The sequence below is a fragment of the Moschus berezovskii genome, chromosome 11, assembly GCF_049115385.1.
Source record: "Moschus berezovskii isolate FMDL1 chromosome 11, NW_MosBer_1.0, whole genome shotgun sequence".
NCBI classification, from domain to species: Eukaryota; Metazoa; Chordata; class Mammalia; order Artiodactyla; family Moschidae; genus Moschus; species Moschus berezovskii.
The window spans coordinates 63,433,107-63,452,872 of NC_142470.1; the positions used below are offsets into that span (position 1 = coordinate 63,433,107).

Below are 19,766 nucleotides of genomic sequence, written 5' to 3' on the forward strand. Positions count from 1 at the left end.
ACACACACACACACACCCACCCCTAAGCAGCACACACACACACACCACACCCCCCACCCCCAAGCAGGGTTGAGAACCACTGCTTAGAAAAAAATGAGGCTGAGGATACTCCATTCTGGCCCTTCATATCAAGGTTAAATGCTTCATGACAGAAGCCAACAGTAGCCCCAGGCTACTTCATTCATTCACTTGAGCCCAAAAGGAAACCAAACATTATATAAAGCTCTTAGAACTCCTCGCATTTGCCAAATTAGAGAAAACTTAACTTTCAAACCAGAAGATTTTCTATTCAAAACTCAATAACACAGAGCCCCTCTATTAAGTCTGCATACCATTTTTCTCCTGAGTAAAAGGCCAGAGATGGCCACTCAGGAAATGACTCTGCCCAGCCCAAGGCCTCAGACCTGGCCCAGCTGAGACTGGACAACTACCTGAGACAAAGGAATAGGCCGCTAGGATATTGCTGAGCAAAGCCATGTCCATGCGCTCGGGGATCACCAGTTCTGTGTTGTGGCAGAAGGGCAGCCTCGATGTGACATCCAGAGAAGGCCTCCTGGAGATGCTTTAGCTGGATCAAGGTGGCCACCCTCCCTCTCTTCTCTTCTGTTTGGGAACAAAAAGTGAGTGATGAGAACACGTTCTGAAGCTGTGTTCCAGGTAGACTGGGCTCAAGAACCAAATTTCCTAGGCAGGGGGCTACAAAGACCTGAGGTTTTATTCCCTTTGCTATAACAGCTTCTTGGCTTTCAAAGGAGCAGTAACTCCTTAAGTCATTTTTTCCTGGCCTTTCTCCTTTCTTTTCCCTGCATGCATGCGTGCTAAATCGCTTCAGTCATGTCCGACTCTTTGAGACCCTATGGACTATAGCCTACCAGGCTCCTCTATTCATGGGATCCTCCAGGCAAGAGTACTGGAGTGGATTGCCATGTCCTCCTCCAGGGGATCTTCCTGACCCAGGGATCAAACCCACGTTTCCTGCATTGGCAGGTGGGTTCTTTTCTGCTAGCACCATCTGAGAAGCCCTTCTCTTCCCCATCTCTTTCCAATTTCCCATTTTAACACTTCTCCCTCATCTTTCTGTGGTATGTTTCATTTCATTCTTGCTGGTTTGTCTATGAGGTGCAGTCCATCGTCATTTTAGTCACTGCCTTTTAACCTCGAGCCACAGCCTGCTCTTCACTTGGCTCTGCTTTCGCCTATACTGTTGGCACTTGCCTACTTTGATCAGTTTGCCTCATCCCACATATCACCAGATGTGGATTCTTGGAAATGCGTCAGAGCTGGCTATTTTAGAACTACTAATGTGGTTCCAGTTCTAAAATGCCCCCAAGAAGCTGGAGCTCAAGCATGGTCCCTGCACCTAGCTCCATGACTCCACTGTGACAGTGGTGGGCCAAGCAAACACACATGCAGTGCTATGAACTACCCATCAAAGGAACTGTATCACTGGGGTTCCAAACAGGAACTTGGGATCTCAGTATTCAGTGGCTCAGCCTCTGGCTGGGAGGAACACATTCTTTCCCCAGCTGCTGCCATTGCTCAGGCCCAGCATTATCATTACCCAGTTGATTAAATGAAGCCCTGGCAGACAGTTGAGGATTTCAAGTGGCAAAGATTTTAATGATTCCTATTCAGTGCCACTCTCCAGCTGAAAACAGGAAACTGAGTCACAGGGTATGGAGGGATGTCAGGTTGGGGAAAGTACTGAAATGAAGTGAAAGTCACTCAGTCGTGTCTGACTCTTTGCGACCCCATAGACTATACAGTCCATGGAATTCTCCAGGCCAGAATACTGGAGTGGGTAACCTTTCCCTTCTCCAGGGCATCTTCCAAACCCAGGAATTGAACCCAGGTCTCCTGCATTGCAGGCAGATTCTTTACCAGCTGAGCCACAAGGGAAGCCCTGGGGAAAGTAAGAGAAGCAGAAAGCTCCAGTCCTTGCAGAAGAAACAGGTTCTCAGATGGGTCACAGACATTGGTAACATGGATCACATTTAGAGGGCTTGGAGAACCACAGCTCCATAGGTGGGTGGAATGGGTCACAACAGATAAGACAACCCTCCCTTTGATGAATTCCAATGGGCTTATGGAAGACTACAGCAAGGAAAGACAGACCAACCCACAGGGAAGATATAAACCACCATAAGGTCCTTGGAGCAGCCAGAGGCCTAGAGAGAAGCAGGATGAGGAGTGGGAGCTAGGGGGCTCTGAGAGGGGGCTAGATACTGCTTGGGGACCCCTGTATCTCTGAGCCCTCAACACCATTTGAGTTCCTAAATGGTGACAACTAGATGATACAGGTGAAGACTTGGAACCACCATACTGAGTTCAGAGACTGAACTGAAGGTCTGAGGACTTCAGGACCTAGGAAGAAAGTGAAGTCAATGAAAAATGGAGTATGTAGTGGGACAAAGCTGTTTCAGGTCCATTCCCTCATTTCTATCCCCATCAAGATTTACTATAGTGCAAATCTCATTTTATTTCTGTGAGTTTTCTAACAGTCTCCTAACTGATGCTTCTGCCAATAACTCTCCCTGTTCAACCTAGCACCCACTCTCACCAATAAGATTATAAAGTACAAATCTGATCACTTCACTCCATAGTCCAACCCTTCAACTAATCCTCATTAAACTTCTTAACAACACATACCTACTTTCAAAATATATGACCTCTATTTTAGCTCCTAATTCATCTCTTAATCAAGTCTACACTCTTACACATATACATAAAGATAGAAATATGCCTAATACTTCAAAAATACCAAATTACTTCCAGTTCCCCAAGTATACTAAGCTCTTTTATCTTTTCATGCTTTTTGTTATACCCTTCCATTTGCCTAAAAGCCCCTCCTCCTTTTATCTATCTGGCTAATGTTTCCTTTAAGAAATAATTCAAAAGTTCTATGATAGTCTCAAAATCTCAAAGACTTCCCTTTTTAAGAGACAGAAAAATCCATACTAAAATTCATATGGAATATCAAGCAATCCAAATAACCAAAGCAGTCTTAAACAAACAAAAAAAGCTGGAAGTCTCACCCTTCTTGATTTCAAAACATATTACAAAGTTACAGTAACCCAAACAATATAGTACTTGCATGAAGACAGACATATAGATAAATGGAATAAAATAGAGAGCCAAGAAATAAAACCTTATATATATGGTTAGATTATTTTCAACAAAGGAGCCAAGACCATACAACTTGGAAAGAACAGTCTTGTTGAGAAAACCAGATATCCACCTGTGAAAGAATGAAGTTGAACCCTTACCTTATACCATACTAAAAGAATTTAACTAAAAATGGATAAAAGACCTAAATGGAAGAGCTAAAATTATAAAGCTCCTTGAAGAAAACATAAAGGAAAAGTTCCATGACACAGGATTTGGCAATGATTTCTTGAACTTTATATCAAAAGCACAGGCAACAAAATAAAAGTAGATAAGCTGGACTACATCAAAACTTAAAACGTCTGTGCATCAAGGGATACAATCAACAGAGTGAAAGGCAATCCATGAAATGGGAGAAAATATTTGCAAATCATATATCTGATGAGGGGTTAATATCTAAATTATATACAGAACTCCTACAACTCAACAACAACAAAAAATCTGATTTAAAAATGTGCTAAGAACTTGAATATCCCTTTCTCTAAAGAAGATTTATGAATGACCAATAAGCACATGAAAAAATGCTCAACATTACTAAGGAGATGCAAATCAAAACTCAGTGAGATACCTCCCCACATCCAATAGGATGGCTACTGTTAAAAAAAAAAGAACAGAAAGGATCAAGTATTTGAGGAGATTTGAGAGGAACACTTGTACTCTTGTGGGGAAGGTAAAATTGTGGCGGCACTATGGAAAATAGTATGGCAGTTTCTCAAAAAAAAAAAAAAATTAAAATATGATTCAGCAATTCATCTCTGGGTCTACAACCAAAAGAACTGAAAACAGGGACTATATCTATTTGCTTATCAATTATGAAGCTCTATTACAGCAGCCTAAAGATGCTAGGAGGGATTGGGGGTGGGAGGAGACGGGGACGACAGAGAATGAGATGGCTGGATGGCATCACCGACTCTGTGGACATGAGTTTGAGTGAATTCCGTGAGTTGGTGATGGACAGGGAGGCCTGGCGTGCTGTGATTCATGGGATCGCAGAGAGTCGGACACGACTGAGCGACTGAACTGAACTGAACACTTTAATGTAAAAAGTTGAAGTCAATACAATTCTAATCTGACTTAACTTTATATAAAAGCTTTTATTATCTCACTTATAAAAAATTTAATGTAAATAACTGTATTCTATCACATTTATAGATTAAGAGGAAAAACATATGTCACTGAATGTAAAAACGTGTGTGTAAAAATTAATAAAAATTCATGATTCTCTTTAAAAAAGAATAGTCGAATGAAGCAAAGCTTCAAATGCTCGACTCTTTTCTTCTCTATTAAAGTATCCAAATATTTTTTTAACATTGCACCTATGCTATTGTAATTGGAATTATTAGTTTACTGAAGAGTCATCTTACAAATCCTTATTATCCTGGTACTTAGCATGGTACCTAATGAAAGGAAGTTCTCAATAAATTCTAGCTGGTTGAAAAACAAAAAGAGCAATTAGACATGAACTTTGTATGCATAAGGGCTTCCCTGGTGGCTCAAACAGTAAACAATCTACCTGCAATGCAGAAGACTTGGGTTTGATATTGGGTTGGGAAGATCCCCTGGAGAAGGGAATGGTTAGCCACTCCAGTATTCTTGCCTGGAAAACTTCATGGACAGAAGAGTATGGTAGGCTACAATCCATGAGGTCGCAAAGAGTTGGAAACAACTGAGTGACTAACAACATTCTGCATGCATGAGTAAGTCTCAGAGAGTATTTCTGAATAGATTTTAGAGTGAGCCACTTTGAAGACTAAAAGGACACCAGGGCTGACTGGTTCTGAGTTGGGTGGCAAACAGGGTACTTCCTCAGGACTATGAGAGGACCACACACAAAATGGAAGCTTGAGACAAGAGGTCCAACAGGGACAGGAGAAAAGTCTTGTAGTCTTCCAAGGTAGTAGAGCCTATAAGGAGGTACATGAACACAGATACCTCCTCCCCCGAGGGACAGGCCCTTTTTTTTTATGCATTTCAGTCTGCCCCAGGAACAAAATTCATAAAACAATTGCTGGTCCTCAGACACTGATGAATGATTTCTTCCAATGGGCTTATTTGGTTTTCAATAATAGGGATATGGCCAGAAAGTCTTAACATACCCAGAGAAATGTGTTAAATATGGTGCAACCTTTTCAGTCTTAACCCAAAGTATTAGAAACCATAGCAACCATAAAGGGTATGTAATGGGGGTGTCAGGGAAAAGGAAGGGGCATACTTTCCTAGAAACCTCTTTTGTGCAAAATCAGTGGCCAGCTGTTTTTACATTCCTTTCTGTTTGTGCCTGATTGTCCCATCCCTTTAATAGGAAGAGATTTATTAACCAAGTTAGGGGCTTCTCTGTTTCTTGAGGGGCAAGGTAACCACCCTCATCACCAAGTGGTTCTAACAGAAAGTAGAAAGTAACAGATAAAAGCTGAAACTAAAATAGAAGCCTTAGTAGACCCTATAACGTGGAATATCAAGGTTCTGGGATTGGCTGAAGATATACAGCCAATGATTATTAAGTAAAAAGGGTTTAAGAGTGTCTCAATGTAAGGTACAAATTCCTTAAGCTTAGGGAAGATCCTTGAAAGTGTAAATAGACTACCAAAACGGGAGGCCACTACACTAATCATGGACTTCCCTAGTGGCTCAGATGGTAAACAGTCTGCCTACAATGCAGGAGACCCAGGTTCAATCCCTGACTGGGGAAGATCCCCCAGAGAAGGAAATGGCAACCCATTCCAGTATTCTTGCCTCAAGAATTCCATGAACAGAGGAACCTGGTGGGCTACAGTCCATGGGGTCACAAAGAGTCAGACATGACTGAGTGACTAACACTTTCACTTTCACACTAACCATAGCTAACATTTGGAGCCTGATAGGAATTTTAGGTGAAGGCCTTCTCCCTTAAGCTAAATGGTAAAACTAAAACATTCCAGCACAGGCAAATGGGTATGTCAGTCCTTCCGTATCACTGGGATAGCCACCCAAACTTTGAAGAAAAAAAGGAGAGACAGAGAGAGAAATAAAAACAAAACCATCCTTGTTTTACAAATTTAGTCTTTACAGGACCAGAAGTATGGCTCCAAAAGTAATCCGAAGCCCACCAATCCTTTTTCAGTTCAGTTCAGTTCAGTTCAGTGGCTCAGTCGTGTCCGATTCTTGGCGACCCCATGAATCACAGCACGCCAGGCCTCCCTGTCCATCACCAACTCCCGGAGTTCACTCAAACTCATGTCCATCGAGTCGGTGATGCCATCCAGCCATCTCATTCTCTGTCGTCCCCTTCTCCTCCAGCCCCCAATCCCTCCCAGCATCAGACTCTTTTCCAGTGAGTCAACTTGTCGCATGAGGTGGCCAAAGTATTGCAGTTTCAGCTTTAGCATCAGTCCTTCCAATGAACACTCAGGATTGATCTCCTTTAGAATGGACTGGTTGGATCTCCTTGCAGTCCAAGGGACTCTCAAGAGTCTTCTCCAGCACCACAGTTCAAAAGCATCAATTCTTTGGCGATCAGCTTTCTTCACAGTCCAACTCTCACATCCATACATAACCACGGGAAAAACCATAGCCTTGACTAGACGGACCTTTGTTGGCAAAGTAACGTCTCTGCTTTTTAATATGCTGTCTAGGTTGGTCATAACTTTCCTTCCAAGGAGTAAGCGTCTTTTAATTTCCTGGCTGAAATCAGCATCTGCAGTGATTTTGGAGCCCCCAAAAATAAAGTCTGACACTGTTTCCACTGTTTCCCCATCTATTTCCCATGAAGTGACGGGACCAGATGCCACGATCTTTGTTTTCTGAATGTTGAGCTTCAAGTCAACCTTTTCACTCTCCTCTTTCACTTTCATCAAGAGGCTTTTTAGTTCCTCTTCACCAATCCTTTTTACTAGTCCCAAAACCTTATTTTTCTCAAAAGGCTTGTAAGTATTAAACAGGGGGGAAACAAAGTCATCCTAGGAGAAATCTGCCTATACCTTCAAAATGTAAATGTTCATATCTGGTATTCAGGGGAACACCTTATCTCTGCCATCTTTTTAAAATGTAAATTTTGAAAACAAGGGTAAAGAAATTGAGAACTACAGTTGTCAAGGATAAGTTAAAATCCTAAGTATCATTTCCGTAAATATTAGCCCTGTAGCCCAGTGAGCCTGATTTGTTTCATCTGCTATAAGTTCCAAAGAATAGCAAGGAGAGAGAAGAAAGCTTTCCTCAGTGATTAATGCAAAGAAATAGCAGGAAACAATAGAATGGGAGAGACTGGAGATCTCTTCAAGAAAACTAGAGATACCAAGGGAACATTTCACGCAAAGATGGGCAAAATAAAGGACAGCAATGGTATGGACCGAACAGAAACAGAAGATATTAAGAAGCGGTGGCAAGAATACACAGAAGAACTATACAGAAAAGATCTTCACGATCCAGATAATCACAATGGTGTGATCACCCACCTAGAGGCAGACATCCTGGAAAGCGAAGTCAAGTGGGCCTTAGGAAGCATCACTATGAACAAAGCTGGTGGAGGTGATGGAATTCCAGTTGAGCTATTTCAAATCCTAAAAGATGATGATGTGAAAGTGCTGCACTCAATATGCCAGCAAATTTGGAAAACTCAGCAGTGGCCACAGTTTTCATTTCAATTCCAAAGAAAGACAATGCCAAAGAATGTTCGAACTACCGCACAATTGCACTCATCTCACACACTAATTTAGCAATCTAATGCTAAAAATTCTCCAATCTGGGCTTCAACAGTACATGAACTGTGAACTTCCAGAAATTCAAGCTGGATTTAGAAAAGGCAGAGGAACCAGAGATCAAATTGCCAACATCCACTGGATCACCGAAAAAGTGAGAAAGTTCCAGAAAAACATCTATTTTCTGCTTTATTGACTATGCCAAAACCTTCGACTCTGTGGATCACCACAAACTGTAGAAAATTCTTCAAGAGATGGGAATACCAAACCACCTGGTCTGTCTCTTGAGAAATCTGTATGCAGGTCAGGAAGCAACAGTTAGAACTGGACATGGAACAATAGACTGGTTCCAAATTGGGAAAGGAGAACATCAAGGCTGTATATTGTCATCCTGCTTGTTTAACTTATATGCAGAGTACATCATGAGAAATGCTAGGCTGGATGAAGCACAAGCTGGAATCAAGATTGCTGGGAGAAATATCAATAACCTCAGATATGCAGATGATACCACCCTTATGGAAGAAAGTGAAGAAGAGCGAAAGAGCCTCTTGATGAAAGTGAAAGAGGAGAGTGAAAAAGTTGACTTAAAACTCAACATTCAGAAAACTGAGATCATGGCATCTGGTCCCATCACTTCATGGCAAATAGATGGGGAAACAGTGGAAACAGTGGCTGACTTTATTTTGGGGGGCTCCAAAATCACTGCAGATGGTGACTGCAGCCATGAAATTAAAAGACGCTTGCTCCACAGTTCAAAAGCATCAATTCTTTGGTGCTCAGCTTTCTTTATAGTCCAACTCTCACATCCATATATGACTACTAGAAAAACTATAGCCTTGACTAGATGGACCTTTGTTAACAAAGTAATGTCTCTGCTTTTTAATATGCTGTCTAGGTTGGTCATAACTTTCCTTCCAAGGAGTAAGCGTCTTTTAATTTCATGGCTGCAGTCACCATGTGCAATAATTTTGGAGCCCCTCAAAATCAAGTCTGACACTGTTTCCACTGTTTTCCCATCTATTTGCCATTAAGTTATGGGACCAGATGCAATGATCTTAGTTTTCTGAATGTTGAGCTTTTAAGAGCTATTTCAAATCCTAGAAGATGATGCATGACCAACCTAGACAGCATGTTACAAAGCAGAGATATTACTTTGCTAACAAAGGTCCATATAGTCAAAGCTATGGTTTTTCCAGTAGTCATGTATGGATGTGAGATTTGGACTATAAAGAAAGCTGAGTGCCGAAGAATTGATGCTTTTGAACTGTGGTGTTGGAGAAGACTCTTGAGAGTCCCTTGGACTGCAAGGAGGTCCAACCAGTTCATCCTAAAGGAAATTAGTCCTGAATATTCATTGGAAGGACTGATGCTGAAGCTGAAACTCCAATACTTTGGCCACCTGATGTGAAGAACTGACTCACTGGAAAAGACCCCGATGCTGGGAAAGATTGAGGACAGGAGGAGAAGGGGACAACAGAGGATGAGATGGTTGGATGGCATCACCGACTCAATGGACATGAGTTTGAGTAAACTCCCGGAGTTGGTGATGGACAGGGAGGTCTGGCGTGCTGCAGTCCATGGGGTCGCAAAGAGTAGGACACGACTGAGCGATTGAACTGAACTGAGGTTTATCATAGCTGTTCTTCCAAAGAGCAAGCGTCTTTTAATTTCATGGCTGCCGTCTCCATCTGTAGTGATTTTGGAGCCCAAGAATATAAAGTCTCTCACTGTTTCTGTTATTTCCCTATCTATTTACCATGAAGTGATAGGACCAAATATCACGATCTTAGTTTTTTGAATGTTGAGTTTTAAGCCAGCTTCTTCACTCTCCTTTTTCACCTTTATCAAGACATTCTTTAGTTCCTCTTCACTTTCTGCCATAAGTGTGGTGCCATATGCATATCTGATTATTAATATTTCTCCTAGCAATCTTGATTTCGGCTTGTGCTTCAAGCAGCCTGGCATTTTGCATGATATACTCTGCATATAAGTCAAATAAGCAGGGTGACAATATACAGCCTTGATGTACTCCTTTCCCTATTTGGAACCAGTCTGTTGTTCCATGTCTGGTTCTGACTGTTGCTTCTTGACCTGCATACAGATTTCTCAGGAGGCAGATAAGGTGGTCTGGTATTCCCATCTCTTTCAGAATTTTCCACAGTTTGTTGTGGTCCACATAGGGCTCCCCTGGTGGCTCAGAAGGTAAAGCGTCTGCCTGCAATGCGGAAGACCCGGGTTCGATCCCTGGGTCAGGAAGATCCCCTGGAGAAGGGAATGGCAACCCACTCCAGTACTCTGGAAAATTCCATGGACGGAGGAGTGTGGTAGGCTACAGTCCATGGGGTTGCAAAGAGTCGGACAGGACTGAGCAACTTCACAGGACATAGTCAAAAGCTTTAGCGTAGTCAATGAAGCAGAAGTACATGCTTTTCTGGAATTCTCTAGTTTTATCTATGATACAATGGATGTTGGCAATTTGATCTCCAGTTCCTCTGCCTTTTCTAAATCCGGTTTGAACATCTGGAAGTTCTCGGCTCACATACTGCTGAAGCCTGGCTTGGAGAATTTTCAGCATTACTTTGCTAGTGTGTGAGACGAGTGCAATTGTGTAGTAGTCTGAACATTCTTTTGCACTGTCCTCTTTGGGACTGGAATGAAAACTGACCTTTTCCAGTGACTACTACTGAGTTTTCCAAATTTGCTGACATATTGAGTGCAGCACATTAACAGTATCATCTTTTAGGATTTGAAATAGCTAAGCTTGAATTCTATCATCTTCACTAATTTTGTTTGTAGTGTGCTTCCTAAAGCCCACATGACTTCACACTCAAGGATGTCTGGCTCTAGCTGAGTGATCACACCATTGTGATTATCTGGGTCATGAAGATCTTTTTTGTACAGTTCTTCTGTGTATTCTAGCCACCTCCTCTTAATATCTTTTGCTTCTGTTAAGTCCACACAGTTTCTGTCCATTAGTGTTCCCATCTTGCATGAAACATTCCCTTGGTATCTCTAATTTTCTTGAAAAGATCTCTAGTTTTTCCCATTCTATTGTTTTCCTCTATTTCTTTGAATTGTTCACTTAGGAATGCTTTCTTATCTCTCCTAGCTATTCTTTGGAACCCTGCATTCCGATGGGTATATCTTTCCTTTTTCCCTTTGCCTTTCACTTCTCTTCTTTTCTCAGCTATAAGCCAAGTTGTGCAGGGCCACCCAAGACTGTCGGGTCATAGTGGAGAGTTCTGACAAAACATGCTAATTGTTAGAGAAATGCAAATCAAGACTACAATGAGACATCAGCTTATACCATGATCAGAACGACCATCATCAAAAAATCTAAAAACAATCAATCCTGGAGAGAGTGTGGAGAAAAGGTAAACTTCCCACACCATTGGTGGGAATATAAATTGGTACAGGCACTATGAAGAATAGTAATGAACAATAGAGTTACCATATGATCCAGCAATCCCACTCTTAAGCATATATCTGGAGTAAATCATAATTTGAAAAGATACATGCATGCAAATGTTTATTGCAGTATTGTTTATAACAGCCAGGACATGGAAGCAACCTAAAAGTTATTCAACAGAGGACTGGATAAAGAAGATGGAGTGCATATATACAATGGAATAGTACTCTGCCATAAAAAAGAAAAAATAGTGCCATTTGCAGCCACATGGGTGGACTAGAGATTGTCATACTGAGTAAAGTAAGTCAAAGAAAGACAGATATATCATATGATATCACTTATATGTGGAATATTAAAGAAGATGGTACAAATGAAATTATTTATAAAACAGAGATAGAGTCACAGAGGTAGAAAACACACTTAAGGTTACCAGGTGGGAAAGGGGTGGGAGAGATAAATTGGGAGACTGGGATCGACGTATGCACACTACTATATATAAAATAAATAACTTGTAAGGACCTATGGTATAGTACAGGGAACTCTACTCAATATTCTGTAATGGCCTATATGGGAAGAGAATCTAAAAAAGAGTGGATATATGCATAAATCGTTTACTTTGAAACTAACACAACATTGTAAACCAACTATATGCCAATAAAAATTTAAACTTAAATAAATAAAGATAGTTATTATCAAAAAAGAAATCCATACTAAAACACATTTAAATTTTTTTTATTTTTATGTATTTTTTTTGGTTACCCTGGGTCTTCATTGCTGCATGTGGGCTTTCTTTAGTTGTGGTGAGCGGGAGCTACTCTCTCCCCCGCTCGCCACAGCTAGAGAAGTGTGCAGGCTTCTCACTGCTGTGGCTTCTCTTGTTGCAGAGCATGGGTCCTAGAGCACACAGACTTCAGGAGGTACAGCACAAGGGCTTAGTTGCCCTGGGCATCTTTCTGGACCAGGGGTTGAACCCATGTCCCTGCACTGGCAGGCAGATGGAAGTCCCCAGAACACATTTTAATTAAATTTCTGAAAACTAAAACAAAGAAAGAAATCTTGAAAGCAAATTAAGCTATATCTATCAGATGAAGTACAATATGGAATCAAGATTGCCTGGAGAAATATCAATAACCTTAGATACGCAGATGACACCACTCTTATGGCAAAAAGAGAAGAACTAAAGAGCTTCTTGACGAAAGTGAAAGAAGAGAGCGAAAAAGTTGGCTTAAAAATCAGCTTTCAGAAAACTAAGATCATGGCTGCTGCTGCTAAGTCACTTCAGTCGTGTCCGACTCTGTGTCACCCCATAGATGGAAGCCCACCAGGCTCCCCCGTCCCTGGGATTCTCCAGGCAAGAACACTGGAGTGGGTTGCCATTTCCTTCTCCAATGTGTGAAAGTGAAGTTGCTCAGTCGTGTCTGACCCTTAGCGACCCCACGGACTGCAGCCTACCAGGCTCCTCCATCCATGGGATTTTCTAGGCAAGAGTACTGGAGTGGCTTGCCATTGCCTTCTCCAAGATCATGGCATCCGGTCCTAACATTTCATGGCAAATAGATGGGGAAACAGTGGAAACAGCAGCTGACTTTATTTTTTGGGCTCCAAAATCACTGCAGATGGTGACTATAGCCATGAAATTAAAAGACGCTTACTCCTTGGAAGGAAAGTTATGACCAACCTAGACAGCATATTAAAAAGCAGAGACATTACTTTGCCGACAAATGTTCGTCTAGTCAAGGCTTTGGTTTTTCCAGTAGTCATGTATGGATGTGAGATTTGGACTATAAAGAAAGCTGAGTGCCGAAGAAATGATACTTTTGAACTGTGGTGTTGGAGAAGACTCTTGAGAGTCCCTTGGACTGCAAGGAGATCCAACCAGTCCACCCTAAAGGAAATTAGTCCTGAATATTCATTGGAAGGACTGATGCTGAAGCTGAAACTCCAATACTTTGGCCACCTTATGGAAAGAACTGACTCATTGGAAAAGACTCTGATGCTGGGAAAGATTGAAGGCAGGAGAAGTGGATGACAGAGTATGAGATGGTTGGGTGGCATCACTGACTCGATGGACATGAGTTTGAGTAAGCTCCGGGAGCTGGTGATGGACAGGGCGGCCTGGTGTGCTGCAGTCCACAGGGTCACAAAGTGTCAGACACGACTGAGTGACTGTACTGAACTGATCTGTCCTTAGCTACAGATCAGATACAAATTAGAAAGAAGAAACAGAACTGTCTTTATTTGCAGATGAGATGATGGACTCATTTGAAAAGACCCTGATGCTGGGAAAGATTGAGAACAGGAGGAGAAAGGGATGACAGAGGATGAGAAGGTTGGATGGCATCACCAACTCCATAGACATGGGTTTGGGTGGACTCCGGGAGCTGGTAATGGACAGGGAGGCCTGGCGTGCTGTGGTTCATCGGGTTGCAAAGAGTCAGACATGACTAAGCGATTGAACTGAACTGATGGTCTACATAGAGCATACCAAGGAATCTAAAAACACAAAACAAAAGTCAACAACAACCACAACAAACCCTTAAAACTAATAAGTGAGTTCAGCAATATCACAGGGAAGATAAACAGATAAAACATACAAAAATCAAGTTTATTTCTAAATGCTAGTAATGAGCATGTGGACACAAATTAAAAACACAATACCAGTTACAACTGCTCAAAAAATTAAATGCTTAGATATAAATGTAACATAACATGTTCAGAACTCTAAAGCTGGAAACTACACAATGCTGTGGAGAGAAATCAAAGATCTAAAAAATGAAAGGAAATCATGGTTGTGGACCGAAAGATTCAATACAGTAAAGATACTAATTCTCCCCAAAGTGATATACAAGTATTTTGTTGTTGTTGTTCAGTCGCCCTGTCAATTCAGTCCAGTTGCTCAGTTGTGTCCGACTGTTTGTGACCCCATGGACTGCAGCACGCCAGGTCTCTCTGTCCTTCACCATCTCCTGAAGTTTGCCCAAGTTCATGTTCATTGCATCAGTGATGTTGTCCAGCCCTCTCATTCTCTGACACCCTCTTCTCCTTCTGCCCTCAATCTTTCACAGCATCAGGGGCTTGTCCAATGAGTTGTCTCTCAAAGAGCTTTCCACAGTTTGTCATGATCCATGCAGTCAAAGATATTTTTCTGAAATTCCCTTGCTTTCTCTATAATCCAGTGAATATTGGCCATTTGATCTCTAGTTCCTCTTCCTTTTCTAAACCCAGCTTGGACATCTGAAATTTCTTAGTTTGTATAACGCTGAAGCCTAGCACACAAGATTTTAAGCATGACCTTACTAGCGTGGGAGATGAGTGCAACTGTCCAATGGTTAGCATATTCTTTGGTACTACCCTCCTTGGAACTGGGATGAGAATCGACCTTTTCCAGTCCTGTGGCCACTGCTGGGTCTTCCAGCTTTGCTGACATACTGAATGCAAAACCTTGATGGCATCATCCTTTAGGGATTTGAATAGTTCTGCTGGAATTTCATCGCATCCACTAGCTTTATCAACAGCAGTGCTTCTTAAGGCCCACTTGACTTTGCACTCCAGAATGTCTGGCTCTGGGTGACTAACCACACCATCGTAGTAATCCAGTTCATTAAGATCTTTTCTATACAGTTCTTCTGTGTATACAGTCCCCTTCAAGGATCACTGCCTTGTCATGGCGAAGGGGCTTGTGTAACTCAATGAAGCTATGAGCCATGCCATGCTGGGCCACCCAAGCAGACAGGTCATAGCAGAGAGTTCTGTCAAAATGTGACCCACTGGAGGAGGGAATGGCAAACCACCCCAGTATACTTGCTGTGAGAGCTGTATAAAAGGCCAAAAAGATATAAGTATAATGAATTTTTATTAAAACCCCAGCCAAAAAACAAACAAGAAAACCAGCAAGACTTTTGGTAGTTATTTAAATAAGATTTTGCTGAAATTTAAATAAAAGTGCAATGGAACTAGAATGGTTAAAACAAGTTTGAAAAAGAATTAAGTGGGAGAAATAAGTCTACCTATATCAAAACTTGCTAGTATGCAGCTACATTAATCAAGACCGTGTGTTATTTCTGAAAGACAGAAACATAGAGCAGTGGAGCAGAATAAATAACCCAGAAATAGACCCACATAAACATGCCCAACTGATTTTTGACAAAGGTGCTTTGCAGTTCAATGGAGGAAAGAGCTTTTATAACAAATGGTGCTGGAGAAACTGGACAGCCAAAGGCAAAAAAGTGAACCTTGACCCAAGCCTCATATATTACATAAAAGTTTACTCAGAGTGAATCACAGACCAAACACAAACCATAAAACTACAAAACTTTTAGGAAAAAAATACAAAATCTTGGGAATCTAATATTAGGTAAAGAATTCTCAGACTTAACACCAAAATCACAATGCATAACAGGGAAAATTGATAATCTGGATTTCATCAAAATTAAAAACATTCTCTCTGTTAAGAGGATGAAGAGACAACTAGAGAGTGGGAGAAGGTGTTTAAGTCATATATCTGTCAAAGGGACTACTATCTAGAATATATAAAGAACCTTCAAAACTCAACAATAAAAAACAGCAAACAATCCATTTAGAACAGGAATAAAGTCATGAAGAGACATTTCACTGAAGAAGATACTGAAATAGCAAATAAGCACATGAAAAGATATGCAACATCATTAGTCACTAGGAAGATGAAATTAAAGCAATGAGACACCACTACATATCTACCAAAACAGCAAAACTAAAAAATAGAGACACCACCAATTGCTGACAAAGATATGGAGAAATTAGATCAGTGATACATTGCTAGTGAGGATGTAAAATTAGACAGCCACTCTAGAAAACAGGTCCATAGTTTCTCAAAAAACTATCACATAACCCAGCAACACTATTCCTGGGCATTTATTCCAGATAAGGGAAGACTTGCCCACACAGATATTTAAAGCAGTTTTATTTGTAATACCCCAAAACTGAAAGCAACCTAAATTTTATTTAAGGGGTGAATGTTCTGGGTATATTCATGCCATGGAATACTACTCAGCAAGAAAAAAGGAACAGACTTTTAATAAATGCAACAACCTGGATAAATCTCCAAAAAATTATGTTGAGTTAAAAACTCAATCCAAGAAGATTTCAGGACTTCCCTAGTGGTCCAGTGGTTAAGAATCCACTTGCCAATGCAGGGGACACAAGTTCAATCCCTGGTACAGAGAGATTCCACTTGCTGCGGAGCAATTAAGCCTGTGCACCACAACTACTCAGCCCACGGGCTGCAACTACTGAAGCACACACAGCTTAGAGCCTGTGTTCCTCAACAGGAAGCCAACACAATGAGAAGCCCACACACCACATCAAAGAATAGCCCTCACTTGTCACAACTAGAGAAAACCTGCTGCTGCTGCTGCTGCTAAGTCACGTCAGTCGTGTCCGACTCTGTGTGACCCCGTAGACGGAAGCCCACCAGGCTCCCCCATCCCTGGGATTCTCCAGACAAGAACACTGGAGTGGGTTGCCATTTACAGCACCAAAGACCCACAGCAGCCAAAAATAAATATTTTTAAAAAGTGAATCTAAAAAAAAGTGTTCAAAAAGGATGCATATTGTATGACTTTATGTAATAGTCTTTTTTTTTAATGCCAAAATTATAGAAATGGTGAGTAAATAAGTGGTTTTAGGGATTAAGGAGGGATTAGGGTCAGAAGGCAAGTGAGTATGGCAATAAAAGGGCCACAGAGGGATTCTTGGGAAATTCAAAACTCTTTTTCATAAGGAACAGTTGAAGAGATATAGAACATTTCACCTGGGGAAATCTTGGAGAAGGAGGTTATGAAAGTTTTCTTTTTCCAGAAGATGAAGGGATTTATACAGAAAAAAAATTAGATTCCATTTGTGTGGCAGCAGTAAGCAGAACACAGATGTACACAGGGGAAAGGGCACAAGTTTCAGGACTGATCAAGCATGAGTTTAAACCAGAGTTCTATTTCCTATATTTAAGACTGAGCAAATCAGTTAACCTCTGTGATCCTCTGTTTCCTCATCCTTAAAATGAGGCTAATGATTCTGGCTTCAATCCATCAATCCCCTTCTAACCAGAGAACCTGCTTCAAGTATTTACAACAAAAGAAATTTATTTCAGAGAACTGGTTGCATTTGATAAAGATATAAATACAGGTTGAAGGTGACAAAGAAGCTGAGATTTGAAGACTGCTATAATAGATGACAAAGTCAAGAATTTAAAAATCTTTTCAGATTGGTTTGAACTTTAAAAAGAGGAAAATAGTTGGAGTAAGATGTTCAAGATGGACCAGAGTTAAGCCAGAGATTAGCAACAATAAGCAGGAGCCAACTGAAGGGACACGGGGAGAAGTGTTTTCCAGGAGCCAGGGTCACCAGGAGGAACCTGGAACCATGGAGCACTGAAACAGTGGAAGTTGGAACCATGGAGATGCAGCCACTACTGGAGGAGATAGCTGAGGAGAAGAGGGAGGAAGGAAATGCTCCAGCTTCCTCCTTTCCTCACCCTCCAACCATTCACTGGTGACTCTACTGACCAAGCCTAGCAGGAAATCAGAGCACCCTTAAGCCTGAGAAAGGCAGCCTCCAGTTTAGTCCGTCCCATGCAGGGCTTCCCTGGTAGCTCAGAGGTTAAAGCGTCTGCCCCCAATGTGGGAGACCGGGGTTCGATCCCTGGGTCGGGAAGATCCCCTGGAGAAGGAAACAGTAACCCACTCCAGTATTCTTGCCTGGAGAATCCCACGGACGGAGAAGCCTGGTAGGCTACAGTCCACGGGGTCGCAAAGAGTCGGACACGACTGAGCGACAGAACGGAATGCAGGGCAGAGTATGGATCAGAAGGCCCAGGTCTGGCACATTTATACTCTCACAGGGTGTTTTTGGAGGATGCAGAGCATGGTAAGATGCCTGGCACATAGTAGATACTCAATAAATGGTAATCCTAACTTTTATACACCAAAGCTATATGACGGGCATTTAGAATTGCATTTTCTCCATCACTTTATATCTGAGTATATAGAAACACAAGCTAGGATATTTGGTTCATGCTACATGGATTCTGCCAAGAATGCTTTTTTTTTCCCCCAAATGAGCTACATATCTAAGAAATGTGAGGTATTGGGGGGAAGTCCTGTCATAAAGTTTCATTGTATTAAGCAAATGTTGAATTTCCACTGTTTCTGGTTTCAGCCTATTCAGAAGGAAGAGTTTCAGTGAAATATTAATTTCAGACAAAGCCACACTAGGGTCAAATTGCATAGTAACTCAAGCAGCATGTGCAAAATTTATTTGGTGTTGGCCAGGAATGGTTTTAATTATGTGAAGTCTTCACTATGAGAAAAAAGTGATTGAAGATGTTTGACTAAGTCAATCGCAAAGGCTCTGGAAAATCCCAGATTCCTTCCCAGTTTCAGTTTCTTTCTGAAGTCCCCAAACCATAAACATAAAGGAAGTATCCACGGAATTGAATGATGACACTGTCCGAGCCAAGGGGCAACCAGCAGCAAAAGGAACCAATCTGGGCGATCAAGCACCAGCAATCCAAATGCCTCCCATGTGGCATGAAGGTCGGGTGTCCGCCGTGTGGGAGGCCAACCAGAGTACAACAGAGGAAAGAGTGAGGATCTAAAGGAATGTTCAAACCTTGGGAGGCAGGATGCAAGATGCTTTCATCCCAGATAGGTACAAGATGCAGAGTGTGCCATGCACATGTTGGACACCTCACATTTCCCGAAGTCACTGGTTAGCTGTGGTACTGGGCTTGAAGTAGCACCTGGAAGTGGGAAGAAAACCAGGGCCCATCCCTCAGGATGATACAGGCACTGAGGATTTGATCTTGTAGATAGAAGAGTGGAGTCATCTCTAGTGCCAGACTAAGTCACTTTCAGTCTTGTCCGACTCTTTGCGGCCTCGTGGACTATAGGCCACCAGACTCCTCTGTCCATGGGATTCTCCAGGCAAGATACTAGAGTGGGTTTCCATGCCCTCCTCCAGGGGATCTTCCTGACCCAGGGATCGAACCTGCGTCTCTTATGTCTCCTGCATTGGCAAGTGCGTTCTTTACCACTAGCGCCACCTGGGAAGCACGAGTCAACTCTAAGAGCCTTAAATATGGTCAGAATCCAGGAAGCTATCTTTATTTATTTATTTTTTTATTGGAGTATGGATATAATAGCTTTTTTATTTTATTTTATTTTTTAAATTTATTTTATTGGAGGCAAATTACCTTACATTAATATATTGGTTGGTTTTGCCATACATTGACATGAATCCGCCCCAGGTGTACATGTGCTCTCCCTCCCGAACCCCCCTCCCACCTCCCTCCTCCCCATATCCTCCCTCCATGTCATTCCCGTGCACCAGCCCCAGGCATCCTGTATCATGCGTCGAACCTGGACTGGTCACTTATGATAATATACATGCTACAATGCCGTTCTCCCCAATCATCCCACCTTCACCCTCTCCCACAGAGTCCCAAAGACTATTCTATATCAGCCTCTGGATTCTGTCCATGTGTA

At 41.8% G+C, this 19,766-nt stretch overlaps 1 protein-coding gene across 4 annotated transcripts in view; it reads right to left on the minus strand.

Moving 5' to 3' along the window:
• The window catches only part of EVA1A (eva-1 homolog A, regulator of programmed cell death), a 62,557-nt gene that overhangs the window by 26,625 nt on the left and 16,166 nt on the right, over positions 1–19,766 (minus strand). For 2 of the 4 annotated variants that reach the window (XR_016038587.1, XM_055399961.2), the window contains exon 2: positions 432–603. Coding sequence is in view for 3 of the 4 variants with exons in the window: in XM_055399961.2 (XP_055255936.1) it covers positions 432–483 (52 nt within the window). In the remaining variant the exon portion in view is untranslated. Of the gene's footprint in view, positions 1–431; positions 604–18,891; positions 19,532–19,766 lie in introns of those variants that run through there. The other 2 variants (XM_088841409.1, XM_055399964.2) reach the window with 2 other exon arrangements.